Source organism: Arachis ipaensis, chromosome B1 (assembly GCF_059453495.1).
Source record: "Arachis ipaensis isolate K30076 ecotype BB chromosome B1, ASM5945349v1, whole genome shotgun sequence".
NCBI lineage: Eukaryota > Viridiplantae > Streptophyta > Magnoliopsida > Fabales > Fabaceae > Arachis > Arachis ipaensis.
The window spans coordinates 134,598,290-134,618,245 of NC_142436.1; the positions used below are offsets into that span (position 1 = coordinate 134,598,290).

Sequence of the window (19,956 nt, forward strand, 5' to 3'; positions counted from 1 at the left end):
TGGAGCCATTACCAGGATTTGTTCGAGCCTGGAGATCACAATTTCGTGCACCAAGTTTTTGGCGCCGTTGCCGGGGATTGTTTGAGTTTGGACAATTGACGGTTCATCTTGTTGCTCAGATTAGGTAATTTTCTTTTTGTCTTGTTTTCAAAAAATTTTTCAAAAATCTTTCAAAAATTCTTCCTTTGTTTTCGAAAAAAAAAAATTTTTTTTAAAATAAAAATGTTTTCAAAAATAAATTATTCTATGGCTTCAGAATTTTTAAGAATGAATTCTAGCGTTTCATGAAGCATGTTGAAGCCTGGCTGGCTGTAAAGCCATGTCTCAATTCTTATACTCAAGAGAAGAGCTTCTTTATCTTTCTTAGCCAATTGGCTGTTGAATGTAAGGAATGTCAGGCGTGTCATGTCTGAGTTACATACTAAAGCTTGGCTGGCTATTAAGCCATGCCTGACCCTTTGATTGGAGCTTTAGAGCATAAGATTCCTGGAATTCATATTAAAAATTTTGGAATCCTTATTTTCTTTTTCAAAATTATTTTTCGAAAAACATAAAATAAAAATCCAAAAAAAAAAAATTAGAAAATCATAAAAATCAAAAATATTTTTGTGTTTCTTGTTTGAGTCTTGAGTCATATCATAAGTTTGGTGTCACTTGCATATGCATCTTGCATTTTTTCGAAAATATCATGCATTCATAGTGTTCTTCATGATCTTCAAGTTGTTCTTGGTAAGTCTTCTTGTTTGATCTTGATGATTTTTTGTTTTGTTTCTTTTCATGTTTATCATATGCATTCTTGAATTCTTAGTGTCTAAGCATTAAAGAATTCTAAGTTTGGTGTCTTGCATGTTTTCCTTGCATTAAAAAAATTTTTCAAAAATATGTTCTTGATGTTCATCATGACATTCATAGTGTTCTTGGTGTTCATCTTGACATTCATAGCATTCTTGCATGCATTCATTGTTTTGATCTAAAAATTTCATGCATTGCATCATTTTTCTTGTTTTTCTCTCTCATCATAAAAATTCAAAAATTAAAAAAAAATAAATATATCTTTCCCTTTTTCTCTCATCAAATTCGAAAATTGAGTTGACTTTTTCAAAAATTTTTAAAAATCAAAGTTGTTCCTTATGAGTCAAATCAAATTTTGAATTTGAAAATCTTATCTTTTTCAAAATCTTTTTCAAAAATCAAATCTTTTTCAAAATTCTTAGTTATTTTCGAAAATTAAAAAAATATTTTTCAAAAATCTTTTTCTTATTTTTATATCAAATTTTCGAAAATAATATAATCAATTAATGTTTTGATTCAAAAATTTGAAGTTTGTTACTTGCTTGTTAAGAAAGATTCAAACTTTAAGTTCTAGAATCATATCTTGTGATTTCTTATGAATCAAGTCATTAATTGTGATTTTAAAAATCAAATCTTTTTCAAAAACTAATTTCTATCATATCTTTTCAAAAAAAATATCTTCTTATCTTATCTTTTTCAAAATTTGATTTCAAAATATCTTCTCTAACTTCCCAACTTCTTATCTTTTCAAATTTGTTTCAACTAACTAACTAACTTTTTGTTTGTTTCTTAACTTTTTCAAAACTACCTAACTAACTTTCTCTCTCTAATTTTCGAAAATATCTTCCCTCTTTTTCAAAAATTTCTTTTTTTATTAACTAATTATTTTTATTTTTTATTTAAAAAAAAATTTTCGAAAAAAAAATACTAACCTTTTTCAAAAACTATTTTCAAAAATCACTAACTCTTTTTCAAAAATTGTTTTCGAAAATTCACTTCCCCCTCTCATCTTCTTCTATTTGTTTATTGATATACTAACATCTTTCCTTCAACTCTCCAAAAATCCGAACCCCCTCTCTCTCTGAGTTCAGATTTTCTTCCCTTCTTTTCTTCTACTAACACAAGGATCCCTATACTGTGGTATAAAGGATCCATATTATTATTACTATTTTTTCTGTGCCATCTTCTTTGTCATATGAGCAGGAGCAAGGACAAGAACATTCTTGTTAAAGCAGATCCAGAACCTGAAAGGACTCTGAAGAAAAAAATTAAGAGAAGCTAAAATACAACAATCCAGAGATAACCTTTCAGAAATTTTCGAACAGGAAAAGGAGATGGCAGCCGAAAATAATAATAATAATATAAGGAAGATGCTTGGTGACTTCACTGCACCTAATTCCAATTTACATGGAAGGAGCATCTCCATTCCTGCCATTGGAGCAAACAACTTTGAGCTGAAACCTCAATTAGTTTCTCTGATGCAGCAGAACTGCAAGTTTTAAGGACTTCCATCTGAAGATCCCTTTTAGTTCTTAACTGAATTCTTGCAGATATGTGATACTGTTAAGACTAATGGAGTAGATCCTGAAGTCTACAGGCTCATGCTTTTCCCTTTTGCTGTAAGAGACAGAGCTAGATTATGGTTGGATTCTCAACCCAAAGACAGCCTGAACTCTTGGGATAAGCTGGTCACGGCTTTCTTAGCCAAGTACTTTCCTCCTCAAAAGCTGAGCAAGCTTAGAGCTGATGTTCAAACCTTCAGATAGAAAGAAGGTGAATCCCTCTATGAAGCTTGGGAAAGATACAAACAGTTGATCAAAAAGTGTCCTTCTGACATGCTTTCAGAATGGACCATCCTGGATATATTCTATGATGGTTTATCTGAGCTACCAAAGATGTCACTAGACACTTCTGCAGATGGATCCATTCACCTAAAGAAAATGCCTGCAGAAGCTCAAGAACTCATTGACATGGTTGCTAATAACCAGTTCATGTACACTTCTGAAAGGAATCCTGTGAGTAATGGGACGCCTATGAAGAAGGGAGTTCTTGAAGTTGATACTCTGAATGCCATATTGGCTCAGAATAAAATATTGACTCAGCAAGTCAATATGATTTCTCAGAGTCTGAATGGAATGCAAGCTGCATCCAACAGTACTCAAGAGGCTTCTCCTGAAGAAGAAGCTTATGATCCTGAGAACCCTGCAATAGCAGAGGTGAACTACTTAGGTGAACCTTATGGAAACACCTATAACTCATCATGGAGAAATCATCCAAATTTCTCATGGAAGGATCAAAAGCCTCAACAAGGCTTTAACAATGGTGGAAGAAACAGGTTTAACAACAGCAAGCCTTTTCCACCATCAACTCAGCAACAGACAGAGAACTCTGAACAAAATGCTTCTAATTTAGCAAATCTAGTCTCTGATCTATCTAAAGCCACTGTAAGTTTCATGAATGAAACAAGGTCTTCCATTAGAAATCTGGAAGCACAAGTGGGCCAGCTGAGTAAAAGGATCACTGAAATCCCTCCTAGTACTCTCCCAAGCAATACAGAAGAGAATCCAAAAGGAGAGTGCAAGGCCATTGACATAAGCACCATGGCCGAACCTGTGAGGAGAGGAGAGGACGTGAATCCCAAGGAAGAAGACCTCCTGGGACGTCCAGTGGTCAATAAGGAGCTTCCCTCTGAGGAACCAAAGGACTCTGGGGCCCATCTAGAGACCATAGAGATCCCATTGAACCTCCTTATGCCCTTCATAAGCTCTAATGAGTATTCCTCTTCTGAAGAGAATGAGGATGTTACTGAAGAGCAAACTGCCAAGTTTCTTGGTGCAATCATGAAGCTAAATGTCAAATTATTTGGCATTGATACTTGGGAAGTTGAACCTCCCTTGTTCATCAATGAACTAAGTGATCTGGATCAACTGACATTGCCTCAGAAGAGACAGGATCCTGGAAAGTTCATAATACCCTGTACCATAGGCACCATGATCTTTAAGGCTCTGTGTGACCTTGGTTCAGGAATAAACCTCATGCCCCTCTCTGTAATAGAGAAACTGGGAATCTATGGGGTGCAAGCTGCTAAAATCTCATTAGAGATGGCAGACAGCTCAAGAAAACAGGCTTATGGACAAGTAGAGGATGTGTTAGTAAAGGTTGAAGGCCTTTACATCCCTGCTGATTTCATAGTCCTGGATACTGGAAAGGAAGAGGATGAATCCATCATCCTAGGAAGACCTTTCCTGGCCACAACAAGAGCTGTGATTGATGTTGACAGAGGTGAAATATTCCTTCAATGGAATGAGAACTCCCTTGTGTTTAAAACTCAAGGATCTCCCTCTGCAACCATGGAGAGGAAGCAGAAAAAGCTTCTCTCCAAGCAGAGTCAACCAGAGCCCCCACAGTCAAACTCTAAGTTTGGTGTTGGGAGGCCACAACCAAACTCTAAGTTTGGTGTTGAACTCCCATATCCAAACTCTAAGTTTGGTGTTGGAGAGTCTCAACAAAGCTCTGCACATCTGTGAGGCTCCATGAGAACCCACTGTCAAGCTATTGACATTAAAGAAGCGCTTGTTGGGAGGCAACCCAATGTTTATTTATCTAACTATATTTTTCTTAGTTATGTGTCTTTATAGGTTCATGATCATGAGGAGTCACAAAATAAATATAAAAATTGAAAACAGAATCAAAAACAGCAGAAGAAAAATCACACCCTGGAGGAGCATCTGTCTGGCGTTCAAACGCCAGAACAGAGCATAGTTCTGGCGCTGAATGCCCAGAATGGGAGCATCCTGGCGCTGAACGCCCAAAACAAGCATGGTTCTGGCGTTCAACGCCAGAAATGGCAGCAAAGGGGCGTTGAACGCCCAAAATGGGCACCAACCTGGCGCTGAACGCCCAGAGTTGTATGCAAGGGCATTTTACATGCCTAAATTGGTGCAGGGATGTAAATGCCTTGACACCTCAGGATCTGTGGACCCCATAGGATCATCTCAGGATCTGTGGACCCCACAGGATCCCCACCTACCTCATCATCTCTCTTTCCATTCATGATCATCCCTTCTGTTTTCCATTTACCACTCACAACCATACACCCACTACCTTCAAAATTCAACATCTCTCTCCCACCCAATCCCACCCACATGGCCGAATACACACACCCCTCCATCTCCTCCATATCTTCTTCTTCTTCTATTCCTTCTTCTTTTGCTCGAGGGCGAGCAACATTCTAAGTTTGGTGTGGTAAAAAGCATAGCTTTTTTGTTTTTTCCATAACCATTGATGGCACCTAAGGCCATAGAAACCTCTAGAAAGAGGAAAGGGAAGACAAAAGCTTCCATCAAGGATCTATAGCTCAGTGGTAGAACATTTGACTGCAAATCAAGAGATCCCTGAGATACCTCAAGGGATACATTTTCTTCCACACAATTATTGGAAGCAACTAAGGGTGGAACATCAAGAGCACTCCATCATCCTTCATGAAATCAGAGAAGATCTAAAAGCACTGAAGGAGGAGCAACAAAGGCAAGGAAGAGACATAGAAGAGCTCAAGGACATCATTGATTCCTCAAGAAGGAAATTCCACCATCACTAAGGTGGATTCATTCCTTGTTCTTACTTTCTCTATTTTTCGTTTTCTATGCTATGTGCTTATCTATGTTTGTGTCTTCATTACATGATCATTAGTAGTTAGTAACTTTGTCTTAAAGTTATAAATGTCCTATGAATCCATCACCTCTCTTAAATGAAAAATGTTTTAATTCACCATCACTAAGGTGGATTCATCACCTATGTGCTTATCTATGTTTGTGTCTTCATTACATGATCATTAGTAGTTAGTAACTTTGTCTTAAAGTTATAAATGTCCTATGAATCCAAGCTGTCCCTAACCATGTGCTTGTGGCGTGTAGGTGTCAAGTGAAAACTTGAGACTGGGCGGTTAAAGTCAAGGTCCAAAGCAAAAAAAAAAAAAAAAAAAAAGAGAGTGTGCTTAAGAACCCTGGACACCTCTAATTGGGGACTTTAGCAAAGCTGAGTCACAATCTGAAAAGGTTCACCCAATTATGCGTCTGTGGCATTTATGTATCCGGTGGTAATACTGGAAAACAAAATGCTTAGGGCCACGGCCAAGACTCATAAAGAAGCTGTGTTCAAGAATCATCATACTGAACTAAGAGAGTCAATAACACTATTCGAAATATGAAGTTCCTATAGATGCCAATCATTCTGAACCTCAATGGATAAAGTGAGATGCCAAAACTATTCAAGAGGCAAAAAGCTATAAGTCCCGCTCATATGATTGAAGCTCTGTTTCATTGATAGTTTGGAATTTATAGTATATTCTATTCTTTTTATCCTATTTTGATTTTCAGTTGCTTGGGGACAAGCAACAATTTAAGTTTGGTGTTGTGATGAGCGGATAATTTATACGCTTTTTGACATTGTTTTTAGTATGTTTTTAGTAGGATCTAGTTACTTTTAGGGATGTTTTTAATAGATTTTGTGTTAAATTCACATTTCTGGACTTTACTATGAGTCTGTGTGTTTTTCTATGATTTCAAGTATTTTCTGGCTGAAATTGAGGGACTTGAGCAGAAATCAGATTCAGAGGTTGAAAAAGGACTGCTGATGCTGTTGGATTCTGACCTCCCTGTACTCAAAGTGGATTTTCTGGATATGGTTTGATTGAAAATGATGGTCAACTTAGAGCTCTTTGTGGAGTTAAAAGTGAGAGAGTTGTGTAGTAGTTGGAAACATCACCCTAAGTTCATGATGGTTGCATGCTCAAAGTTGGATAGCAATGGTGGGTGTAAAACCAAATGGCATGGGTCTAGGAGGTTGTTTGGAAGCTTCTTTGAGAATTCTAAGGTTATGCCACCCGGATGGAATAATGATGACCAAATTAAGGACGGGTGTCAAAACAAAGTGTGGGATCCCGGATCGCACAAGGAGAATCAAATTTGGGAGCTCATGGTTGTGAAGGACTCCATCAAAGCTTGAAGATATTAAAATTGAAGAATGGAGCTTATTGGAGACTCAAGCATTGGTGGATGTTCAAGGATAGTTTCAAGCACAAGTCACCTTGAGAGGAGCTCCCCATAAGTCCAACTTAAGGACAATAAGCAAAAGTGCTAGGTGGGAGACACCCCACCATGGTAATATCTTTTCCTTTTTCTCTTTTGTATATATTGGTAAAACTAGTTTACTTTCATGTTTTGATTAGTTAGTTGAGTTTATTTGGGAGTCTAGTAGGTTAAATAAGGTTTTATGATGTTTTGGTAGTTGTTTAGAGGTTTGGAATGCTTGGTTTGGTGCAAAAACATAGAAAAAATTTGAAAAACAGAGCACCACCCACGCGCACGCGCACTCCACGCGTACGCGTGAATCAAGCAATTTCGGCCATTCACGCGGACGCGCCATGTACGCGTACGCGTGGATTGAATTTTTCCCACCTCTCATACATTCACCCGAGAGTTGTGCCTGAAGTGTGCCAACTTTGTGCCCCAGGGCACGCGAACGCGTACCTTGCGCGTACGCGTCGACTTTCTGCTTTGTCATGTACGCGAACGCCCACTGAACGCGTACGCGTCGCTTCCATTTCATCAATCCACGCTTACGCGCACATGACGCGCACGCGTGGATTGCCCTGTTTCACTCACTTTCTTTTCTTCTCCTCTTTCCATTTCTTTCCTTCTTCTCTTCTCTTTCCACCCTTCAATCATCATCCAACACTACCAAGTATCATATAACACCATTTCTTTTAGTTAGTTAGTTAGTTTAATTTTTGTTTTCCATTATAAGTGTTGGATTACTAATCTTGTTTATTGTTTACTGCTGCTTATTACTAATAGGATGTTATCTTAACATCAATTTTGTTTATATTCCTTGTTGGATTCCTTGTTGAGGTTATATTTGGTTACTTGGTTTGGAACTTTTCATGTTTAACATTTGTGAACACCAAGTACATGTTACATTGCCTTCATGCATCTTAACTCTTTGAATTGCATGTTTTGGCCACCATGCATTCATCATCTATTGTTAGGCAATTGTACATTGTCAATGCATTTTTTTTAGGTGATGCTTGTTTATGATTGACCCTTTGTTCATATCACCTATTTCATGCATTGAGATTGTGGAATTGTGAAATTGGATCAAAGCTTACCTAGTGACATATTTTTGAGCTTTGTAAAGTTTTGTGGACCATGCTTGCTATGTGATTGATTTTCACTTCTATCTTCTTTTTTTTTTCCAAGTTCCATAGCATCCATTTATTTCACCTCTATGTCACTTAGGTGTTGTAACAACTTTAATATATGTCATTGATTGTTGTGTGAGTTTCATATACCATTTTGTTCACTAAGTCTACCTACACATCAATCAATGTCCATGCATTATCCAATTTCACAATTGCTTGATTAATTACTTGAATGCTTTCATGCCTCTTCACTACTTGTGTAGTTGACTTAACCTACAAGTCTTTTAAAGTATCTCAAGCACACTAGAATGAGTGAAGTGCATGTTTTCTTTTGTATAATTGTGACATGATTTTTAAATACTAGGGTGTGAGTTCTAAACCGCATGCAAGTTAGGACCCACACACTTATTTTTCATTAATGTCACACTAATTCACTCACTCATTTCTAGTGATTTACCTCATTCCAACAATCCATGCTTCCTTGCTTGTGCATTTACTTGTCTTATTATCTCCTATTTTCTATGTTCAGGATGAGTCATCATAAGCAAAAACGGAAGCGGGAGAAGAACACGTAGCATCGGTTAACCTACCAACTGAAGGTAGCAACTAGGAAAGTCGTCGAACCCCCTTGTTCATCTTTGGATACACCGAGGACGGTGCAAACTTTTAAGTGTGGGGAGGTATTTTGGGGTTTTTGATAAGAGACATGAAAAGTAAATGGCAATGAATTAAACTAATAGCTAAAAAGGCCTTGGCAAGGGTTGGTGGTTAAGGATCTCTATCCTAATCACTAACCACAACATGAGAATTGGTAAGGATCAACCCCACTAAGTCATCCCCTAACCAATAGTAGAGGAAAGTCAAGTGAGCTATGTCAATCCAAGTCCATAAGTCCTAGTTCTACACCAAATCAATTAGTGAGGTCTAGAGTTAATGGCTCCCAATCGTCAATCACTTGGACATTAGTAACTCAAGAGTTCCTAAGTTACCTTCCCAAGCCAAGAATGCTCAAAATCTACTCTAAAATCCAACCAAGCATTTCATCAAACACTTGGAAGGCATAAAAGGAAAACATAGTAAAATAGCAAGGAAAGTAAATCTACACTACTCAATTGCAAGGAATTAAACAACAACAAATCCAAATCAACAATAAAGGAACATGAATCATAAATTGCATTGAATTGAAAATAGAAGAACAAAAATACATCAACATAAAAGTAGAGAATTACATGAATTAAATGCAAAACTAGAAAGAGGAAGAGTAGAAGAAGGAGAATTGCAAAAGAAAAAGTAAATCAAAGCATGAATTAATCCTAGATCTAAGAGATTCTAATCCTAATTCTAGAGAGAAGAGGGAGCTTCTCTCTCTAGAAACTAAACTACATGATGCTAAAACTTCAAACAATTGCTCCCCCTTGCTTGGACTTCAATTCTGCATGAAATACACTCAGAAACAGGTTGGATTTGGGCGTGGGTAGCTCAGAAATTGCCCCTAGCGTTATGCCTTCAAGTGGGCCATGTGAGAGTATCGGCACGTCTGCGCCATGTGCGCGTGCGCGTCGATTGGCAAATTCTTTATCCGCAATGATGCGGCATGTACGCGTGCGCGTCCATGGGCGAGATCACTTTTGCGCGTGCGCGCCTTGTGCGCGCCTTGTGCGCGTGCGCGTCCTTTGATGCATTCCCAATCTTTGTTTCTTCATGCATTGTCGCTTTTGTATGCTTTTCTCCTCATTTCTTCCACCCAATACTTGCCTTATGAACCTGAAATCACTCATCAAACACATCAAGGCATCGAATGGAATTAAAGTGAATTAAAATCACCAATTTAGATCCTAAAAAGCATGTTTTTACACTTAAGCAAAATTCAAGGGAGAATTACAAAACCATGCTATTTCATTGAATAAACGTGGGAAAAGGTGGTAAAATCCCCCAAAATAAGCACAAGATAAATCACGAAATCGGGGTTTATCACCTGACTCCGATGAAAGGGTTTTCTTTCCTTCTATGACCCAGGGAGAACGTCCCTTCTTCTATGCCTATGACTATTTTTCAGTCAGCTGAACATTACTTTTCCTTTTACTTCTTTTGAAACCGACTTATTGTGGTCGTGTAATGTAGCTCCATCCCAGCTCCATCCGAACTTTTGGGGCTTTATCAAGATCTTCCAGTTGCTTTGCCAAGAGTTGGATGTCACACCTTCTCAAACTCTTTTTCTATATCTCTTTTTTTTTTACCAAGCCTGGGACTAGTAAAAAGAAAGCTTCTTTGGTTTCTTTCAGGTCTGCCCAAGGGCACAAAGTGTTTTCTATGTATGATGAGTCTTTTAGGGATTTTAAGAACTACTTTTTTAAGGTTCGAGCTGTTGAGGGAGCTCGACCATTTTTCTTGGAGTCGAATAATGAACCTGCATTCCCCTTATGTTGGAAAAAGAAAGTTGTAGTATCTAGATATACGTGGGAGATGCTTGATGAGGTTGAGCAAGCTTTCGTAACTTTGTTGGAGGGGATTTGGGGACAACCTCCTCATCTTGACACAAAGAGATTTTTAGGAGACACTTCCCTTGTCCGAGCCGAGCTGGGTAGTGGTCGACTTCTTTTTACTTTGGCTTACTTATTTTTTGTTTTTTATTTCTTCCGGCTTTGTGACTTATTTTTGTTTGTATTTTTCAGAAATGGTTAAAAATAATGACTCCATGAGGGCCTTTAAGAAGGCGAGAAAGGCTACAGCTGCCCAAAACATCTCGGCCAAGGTGGCTGGGGAAGGATCCTCTCATGTTCCTCCAAAACAGCCAGTATCAAGATCTCCTGGACCGAGGAGGATGATTCCTACCCCTCGGGTTCATTTGATTGATCCTCCCCAGGCTTCTGCTGCTACCTCTTCTCCTACTGCCGTTCCTCCTCCAAAAAGACAGAGGACTGTTGAGCCCTTCAATCTGGATGCCCCCGACTTTGATGCTGTCGAGTTTGTTGATCAACAAATTACTCCCTATGGTGTCATTCCTACTGACGATGTTTCCCTCCTTCGTCACTTGGACTTCATTACCCGGAGTAGCATTAAGATAGCACATATGGGGGCGGCTCTATACCAAACTGCTCAGGATCTTCCTATTCATGTGGCGAAGGCTTTTATGGAGGAGGCCAAATCAGAGTTCGACCGGATCAAGGGTTTAAAAGAGGAGCTTGAAGTGAAGGTGGCGAAGCTAGAAAAAGAGTTGGAGGGTGAGAAGACTCGGGCTACTGCCTTGGCGGCTTCTGCAAAGTTGGCTGAGGATACGACGCTGAAGCATAAGGAGAGCTATGTCACAACTTATGGGGAGATGATGGATCTTAGGGTGAGTTTGGAGTCTGTTCGAGCTGACTATGCCGAGCTCTAGGGTCATCTTTTGGGCAGTGTAAATACTGCTTATGAGAATTTGAAGGATCAAGTTCGAGTTCTTGCGCCCGAGCTCGACCTCACCCTTTTTAGCCTAGACAACATTGTAAAAGACGGTAAGATTGTCCCTGATGACCTTGATGATGATGATGATGTCGACCCTCCTCCTGTACCCTCTGCCAAAACCTCTGTTATCCCACCTTCCTCAACTCCAGCAGCTAAAGTCGGTCAGCTTGAGTCCAATCCTGATGTTCAGATCTTGAATCGGGATGATGAGACAGTAGATGCGGTACCCCTTTAGACTCGTCCTCCTTCACCCCGAGATACTGCTACTAGGGAATCCTTGCATCCTTTATAGTTTTTCTTGATTTGTTTGTGTATAGCCTGGCCTGTGGGCTTTGAACTCTTTTATTTTTGTAATTTGTGGTCTTGACTTTGGATACTTTAGTTGCTTTTTTAGCAACCTTATTTTGAAAAAACAAAAGTAGGTTTTCAAGCCTCTTGGGGTCAACTTCAGGTGGCCTCTTGAGTCTTGTTATTATAGTAACTTTGTTTCTTTTGTGACCTGCTTGTCGATTGCTTGTTTAGTATTTTCCAGGCATCTTCAGGGTGTTGGAATCTTGTTTTCCGACCTCTTTTGATTGCCTTTGTACTTTCATACTTGTAAATTGATTCTTTTGAGGTCATGGCTTTCTGGGTCCAACTTGAGTTCCTCATGGCGCATACCTTCTATCAATCGGTTTCTTTGGGAATTATTTTTAATAATCCCTTGGGGTTTACTTTTTATAATTCTGTAGCTTTTGGTCCGACTTCTGCATGTCGGTCCCTTCTAAGCTATTTTGGTAATCCATTTTATTTGGACTTTTGTCAGGTCTCTTTTATGGATTACTTTGTATAACTTTTCATACATTCGTTGGGCCGACTTTGTCATGTCGGTCTCTTCTAAGTTATTTCTAGTAATCCATATTATTTGGACCTTTGTCAGGTCTCTTCTATGGATTACTTTTTATAACTTGTGTGATTTTGTTGGGCTGACTTCATCATGCCGGTCCCTTCTAAGTTATTTCTAGTAATCCATTTTATTTGGACCTTTGTCAGGTCTCTTTTATGGATTACTTTTTATAACTTGTGTGATTTCGTTGGGCCGACTTCATCATGTCGTTCCCTTCTAAGTTATTTTTAGTAATCCTCTTTTTTAGGGATGGCCAGGCCTCTTTCTTAGGGATTTACTTTTTATAACTTTTGTTATAGTCGACTGGTCCGACTTCTTTATGTCGGTCCGTCTTTAAGTTATTTCTAGCAACCCATTTTTATTAAGACCTCGTCAGGTCCTTTCTTATAGATCACTTTTGATAACTTTTTGCATTTAATCTGTTTTTGTCACTTTTCATCTTGACGATTTTGTAGAAATTGAGTTTGATCCTCGCTTGGTCGACCTTTGATGAATTTAGTTTTCATCTTTGTTAGTCTTTATCGTGATCGAACAGTGAGTTTGATTTTCACTTTTTGCCGATCTGTAGCTTTATAATCGGGCGATGAATTTTGCGTTTTAGATTAATGCGTCTTGGTAAAGAGGATTTGTAGAGAATCTGAAAAAACTTTATTCAAGATAGAAAATATGCAAATATATACATGTGGGCGTTTTTCCTTCTAAGTCGGGCAGTTTGTAGATCTTGGCTTGGCGCCTCATTAAAAAACCTTTTCAGGAAAAAGAGTGCACCTTATCCTAAGAAATTTATTACCTTTAACTATAATACCTTCTTAGGTTGCAGGCGTGCCATGACCTTGGAAGCTCATGCCCTTTGAGTTCGGACAGCCTGTAGTAGCCCTTTCCAAGTACTTCTATGACTCGGTAGGGTCCTTTCTAGTTTGCTGCCAGCTTTCCTTCTCCAGGTCGAGTTATTCCGATATCATTTCGGATTAGGACGAGGTTGTTCTCGGCAAAACCTTACGGCACTACCTTTTGATTGTATAAAGCCATTCGACGTTTTAATGCCTCTTCCCTGATCTGAGCTCTTTCTCAAATTTCTGGAAGTAGGTCGAGTTCTTCCCTTTAAAGTTGGGAGTTGGCCTCTTCACTATGGTGGATCACTCTGGGCGATCCTTCTTCGACCTCCACTGGGATTATTGCATCCATTCCGTAAGCTAATCGGAAAGGTGATTCCTTTGTGGTGAAGGGTGGAGTTGTCCGATATGCCCATAGGACTTGTGGGAGCTCTTCAGCCCAGGCTTTCTTTGCATCATGTAATCTCCGTTTTAGCCCGGCTAATATTACTTTGTTAGCAGCTTCTGCTTGTCCATTGGCCTGTGGGTGTTCTACGGATGTGAATTGGTGTTTTATGTTCAGATCGGCCACCAATTTTCTGAAGCCTGCGTTTGTAAATTGAGTGCCATTGTCTGTGGTGATAGAGTATGGAACCCCAAACCTTGTGACAATGTTTCTATATAGAAATTTTTGACTTCTTTGAGCAGTGGCGTTAGCTAGGGGTTCTGCCTCAATCCATTTTGTGAAATAGTCTACCCCGACGATGAGGAACTTGACCTGTCCTGATCCTTGAGGGAAGGGCCCAAGGAGGTCGAGTCCCCATTTTGCAAATGGCCAGGGTGAGGTTACGCTGATGAGCTCCTCTGGTGGGGCGATGTAAAAGTTAGCATGTTTCTGACATGGTGGACATGTCTTTACGAATTTCATTGCTTCTTTTTGTAAAGTTGGCCAATAGAATCCGGCTCGGAGTACTTTTTTGGTAAGAGCTTGTGCTCCGAGATGGTTGCTACAGATGCCACTGTGTATTTCTTCTAAAACTTCCTTAGTGTTGGAAGTCGGCACACATTTTAACAGTGGTGTTGAAATCCCTCTTTTGTATAGAGTGTTGTTTATGATGGTATAGTATTGTGCCTCTCGTTTTAACCTCTTTGCCTCCTTCTTATCTGTGGGGAGTGTTTCTATTTTGAGGTAGTTAATTATAGGAGTCATCCATCCTTGATCCAGACTTGTTATGGCAAGGATCTTTTCTTCTTCCGAGATTGACGGGTTCTGTAGTATCTCCTGGATGAGGCTTCTATTGTTTTTCCCTGGTTTGGTGCTGGCTAGTTTTGAGAGTGCATCAGCTCGTGCATTCTGTTCCTGAGGTATGTGGCGGACTTCATATTTCCCGAGTTGTCTGAGCTGTTCCTTGGTTTTGTCCAAGTACTTTTTCATGGTGGGATCCTTGGCTTGGTAGCTCCCTACTATTTGTGAGGTGACTACTTGTAAGTCGCTGAAGATGATAAGTTTTTGAGCTCCAACCTCCTTAGCCAGCTTCAAACCAGCTAGTAGAGCCTCATATTCGGCCTGGTTGTTTGAAGCAGGGAACCCGAATTTGAGGAAAAGTTCGATTTGGGTTCCCTGGTCACTTTCTATTATCACGCCTGCGCCACTTCCAGTTTTGTTTGAGGAACCGTCTATGTAGAGATTCCATTCTGTAAGGATTTTTGGGGTGTCCGTAAACTCTGCAATGAAGTCGGCCAGATACTGTGATTTGATGGCTGTTCGAGCTTCATATTGAAGGTCGAATTCGGACAACTCGACTGCCCATTGCAAGATTCTTCCTGCTAAATCTGTTTTCTGGAGAATGCCTTTTATGGGCTGGTTGGTCCGAACCCTGATGATGTGGGCTTGGAAATATGGGCGAAGTCGTCGAGATGTTAGTATGAGAGCATAGGCGAATTTTTCTATTTTTTGGTAGTTCAGTTCGGACCCTTGTAGTGCTTTGCTGATGAAGTATGTATAGGTTGTTGTCCATTGTCGTCTTCTCAAACCAGTACTGAGGCTACTGCCCGGTTTTCTACTGCGAGGTACAATACAAGTGGTTCTCTTTCCCGTGGCCGAGTTAGAATAGGTGGTTGTCCTAGGAACCTTTTGAAATCCTGGAAGGCCTGCTCGCACTCCGTTGTCCATTCAAACCTCTTTCCCTTCCTTAGAGTGGCGTAGAAGGGTAGAGATCTTATTGCCAATCCGGCTAAAAATCTGGACAAGGCTGCCAATCTTCCATTGAGTTGTTGTACCTCTTTGACATAGGTCGGACTCTTCATGTCGAGTATAGCCCGACATTTATCCGGATTTGCCTCGATTCCTCTTTGTGTGAGCATAAAACCCAAGAATTTGCCAGCTTCTACTGCGAAGGTGCATTTTGCAGGGTTAAGTCACATGCCATGCCTTCTTATAGTGTCGAATAATTGGGTGAGGTCGGACAGTAACGATTCTTCACTTTGTGTCTTTATTAACATGTCGTCCACATAGACTTCCATGACTTTCCCGATGTGTTCTGCGAAGACCTTATTCATTAATCTTTGATAAGTGGCTCCTGCATTTTTGAGTCCGAACGGCATGATGATGTTGCAGTAGTTTGCTTTCGGGATTAAGAATGATGTTTTTTCTTGATCAGGTGGGTACATCGGGATTTGATTGTATCCCGAATAGGCATCCATAAACGAGAGGTATTTGTATCCGGAGGAGGCATCCACCAGAGCGTTGATACTTGGGAGTGGATAAGGATCTTTTGGGCAGGATTTGTTGAGATCGGTGTAATCGGTGCACATCTGCCACTTCCCATTTGATTTTTTCACCAAGACGATGTTGGCTAGCCATAGTGGGTACTTGACTTCTCTTATGAATCCTACCTCTAGTAGAGCTTGTACCTGTTCTTCCACAGCTTGGGATCGTTCTGGTCCGAGCTTTCTACGCCTTTGCTGTACTGGCCGAGATCCTGGGTAAACTGCCAATTTGTGGCACATTAACTTGGGGTCTATGCCTGGCATGTCTACGGCCTTCCATGCGAAGAGGTCGATATTGTCTCTTAAGAACTGTATGAGGGACTCCTTTACGTCTCCTTTTAGGATTGTGCCAATATTGGTTGTTTTATCTGGGGTATCTCCGATCTGGACTTTTTCTGTCTTGCCTTCAGGTTGTGGACGAAGTTCTTCCCGCCCTCGAACTCTATCAAGTTCGATGGTGTGGATTTCTTCTCCTTTGCCTCTGAGGTTTAGGCTTTCGTTGAAGCAGTGGCGCGCTGTCTTCTGGTATGCTTTTATCGTGGCGATTCCTTCTGTAGTTTGGAACTTCATGCACAGATGTGGAGTCGAGACTACTGCGCCGAGTTGATTTAGTGTTGTCCGACCTATCAAGGCATTGTAGGCTGAACTTACGTCGACCACGATATAGTCTATGTTGAGGGTCTTTGACCGGTTTCCTTTTCCAAAGGTTGTGTACAGCGAGATGTATCCAAGTGGTTGGATTGGAGTGTCCCCTAGCCCAAATAAGCTGGTCGGATATGCTCTGAGTTCTTTTTCCTCTAGGTCGAGTTTGTCGAAGGCAGTTTTGAACAATATGTCGGCCGAACTTTCCTGGTCCACCAGTGTGCGGTGGAGATTAGCGTTGGCCAATACGATAGTGATGACCATGGGATCATCGTGTCCCGAGATGACGCCAGCTGCGTCCTCTTTGGTGAAGGTGATGGTGGGGAGTTCGGGTGCTCCTTATCTTCCTTCGACATGATATACTTCCTCCAAATGTCTTTTGCGAGATGATTTTGGAGATTCCTCCTCCCGCAAATCCTCCGTGTGTCATGTGGACATGTCTCTCTGGGGTACGAGGTGGTCGTTCAGTTCGTCTGACTCTTCGTCTCTTCTTCTTTTTTCTTGGCTCATCTGTTTTGCTAGTTAGGTACCGATATAGTCTTCCTTCTCTTACTAATTTTTCTATGATATTCTTCAAATCGAAGCACTCGTTGGTGGGATGTCCATAGATTCGATGGTATTCACAGTATTTTGTCCGATTTTCTCCTCCTTTCTTGCTTTTGAGTGGGCGAGGTGGGGGTATCTTTTCAGTGTGGCATATTTCTTGATAGACATCTACAATAGACACTCGAAGAGGGGTGTAATTGTGGTATTTTTTTATTTTTTATCCATGCTGATCTTCTTTTTTCTTGGACTCTTTATCCTTATCTCGGGAGGAGTAGGAGAAGCCAGGCTTTGAGGTCTCTCCTAATCGGGAGTTCTCCTCCATGTTGATGTACTTTTTTGCTCGTTCTTGCACTTCATTTAGAGATGTGGGATGTTTTTTCGATATGGAGTGACTGAAAGGTCTCTCTCGCAGGCCATTGATGAGACCCATAATGGCTACTTCTGTTGGTAGACTTTGTATGTCCAAACATGCCTTGTTGAATCTTTTCATGTAGCTACGAAAACTTTCCCAATCTCCTTGCTTGATCCCTAGTAGACTTAGGGCGTGTTTAGTTTTGTCCTTCTGGATGGAGAATCTGGCTAGAAACTTTTTGGCTAAGTTGTCAAAGCTTGAGATGGACCTGGGGGGCAGATTGTCGAACCATTTAATTGCTGTCTTTGTCATGGTAGTCGGGAAGGCTTTGCACCGAGTTGTATCTGATGCGTCGGTGAGATACATTCTACTTCGAAAGTTGGTGAGATGATGGCTGGGATCTGATGTGTCATCGTATAGAGTCATGTCAGGAGGTTTGAAGTCTTTTGGGATTTTGGTCTTCATGATCTCTTTGGTGAATGGGTCTTGGTCCTTGCGGGAGCTATCTTCGTGGCTGGATCGAGTAGTTTTAGCTTTGAGATCGGCTTTGAGCTTTAGGAGCTTGTCCTCTAATTCGCGGCATCGCCTAGCTTCCCTTCGAAGGTCTCTCTCGGCTTCCCGCTGATACTCGACCTCTTTTTCGAGTTGTTTTAGGCAATCCTGAAGTGCCTCCATGGCTCCGTGTTTGGTGAGTTCTTGTCTTTGTTAGGTTGAGAAGTATCGTCTAGTGTGACCTCTACATTCTTATGTGGTGTTCTGTTCTCCAAATCAGAGTTGTGATCGTTGTCAAGGTTATCCGCCATGATGATGGGATGACTTCCAGGTTTCCCGACAACGACGCCAATATTCCGAAGGTTACCTGAAACTGTAGGTCGATCTCGGATGAGATCTTCTATACTGGTTGGAGCTGACGTGTCTGGCTTGGTGGTGGTGGTGCTGATCCTTCGTCACCAGAGGGTGGTGGTACCTGTAAGGGACTCCGATGCTTAAGTTAGCAAGGGTATTAAGCAAGTATTTGTGTAGAATCAGAGTATGAGTTATACCTGGGTGCTCCAGTGTATTATCTTATCTTATCTTATCTTATCTTTAAGTGAAGTCATCTTATCTTCAAGGGAACCGCCTTATCTCTATAGGCTTGGGCTGCCTTTGGATTTGGGTCGTGTTCCTCTGTTTGGGCCCTTATTGGGCTTTCCTGGTGATTTGGCTGAGCTCTTGGAGAAGAGGTCGGATAGTCGTTACCTGAAGAGGTCGGTTGGCTTGTCGTCGATTATCCCAGGTCGGATATCTCGACCTAGGGTATGAACACCTGGACAGGGCTGGCAGTCTTCCGTTGAGCTGTTGTACCTCTTTGACGCAGGTTGGACTTTTGATGTCGAGTATAGCTCGACATTTAGCTGGATTCGCCTCAATTCCTCTTTGCATGAGCATGAAATCCAAGAATTTGCCAGCTTCTACCGCAAAGGTGCATTTTGCGGGATTAAGTCGCATACTCGCATTCCATGCTTTCTGATGGTGTCGAACACTTTGGTGAGGTCGGGCAACAAGGATTTGTCACTTTGTGTTTTTACTAGCATATCGTCTACGTAAACCTCCATTAATTTCCCAATGTGGTCTGCAAAGACTTTGTTCATCAATCTTTGGTAGGTAGCTCCCGCATTTTTGACCCCGAATGGCATGACGATATAGCAATAATTTGCTTTTGGAGTTAGGAACGAGGTCTTTTCTTGATCGGGTGGATACATCGGGATTTGATTGTATCCTGAATAAGCATCCATGAAGGAGAGGTACCTGTATCCGAAAGATGCGTCAACTAGAGTGTCTATACTTGGGAGTGGGTAGGGATATTTTGGGCAGGCTTTATTGAGATCGGTGTAGTCAGTGCACATCCGCCACTTTCCATTTGACTTTTTTACAGAGACAATGTTGGCTAGCCATAGTGGGTATTTGACCTTCCTTATGAACCCTGCCTCCAGTAAGGCTTGTACATGTTCTTCCACAGCTTGGGACTTTTGTGGTCCGAGCTTTCTACGCTTCTGCTGCACTGGCCGAGATCTGGGTATACCGCCAGTTTGTGGCACATTAGTTTGGGATCTATGCCCGGCATGTTTGCGACCTTCCATGCAAAGAGGTTGGTGTTATCCTTTAGGAACTGTATCAGAGACTCCTTTAGGTCTCCCCTTAAGGTTGCCCCGAACATTTGTCGTCTTATCTTGGGCATCGCCAATTTGGACCTCTTCAGTCTCGCCTTCAGGTTGTGGACGAAGTTCCTCGCAAGCTCGAACTCCCCCGAGTTCAATAGTGTTGACTTCCCCTCTTTTGGGGTTGCCTTTAAGGTTCAGACTTTCATTGTAACAACGTCGTGCAATTTTTTGGTCTCCTTTTATTGTGGCAATCCCTTCCGGAGTTGGGAACTTCATGCAGAGATGTGGAGTCGAGACCACTGCGGCGAGCTGGTTCAGTGTTGACCGACCTATTAGGGTGTTGTAAGCTGAGCTCACGTCGACTACGATGTAGTCTA

At 41.0% G+C, this 19,956-nt stretch overlaps 1 protein-coding gene and 1 non-coding gene across 2 annotated transcripts; one reads left to right on the forward strand and one right to left on the reverse strand.

The window, feature by feature from the left end:
- Positions 1-2,525: 2,525 nt before the first annotated feature.
- Positions 2,526-2,633, reverse strand: LOC148578463 (small nucleolar RNA R71). The gene has a single exon (XR_015904141.1). It is a non-coding gene; the product is annotated as a small nucleolar RNA R71 (small nucleolar RNA).
- An 8,031-nt stretch (positions 2,634-10,664) lies between these two features.
- On the forward strand, positions 10,665-11,666 carry LOC148578464 (uncharacterized). The gene is made up of 2 exons (XM_088503053.1): positions 10,665-11,203; positions 11,384-11,666. Exons 1-2 carry the CDS (start codon positions 10,665-10,667, stop codon positions 11,664-11,666), a joined length of 822 nt encoding a protein of 273 aa, XP_088359179.1.
- The last annotated feature ends 8,290 nt before the right edge of the window (positions 11,667-19,956 follow it).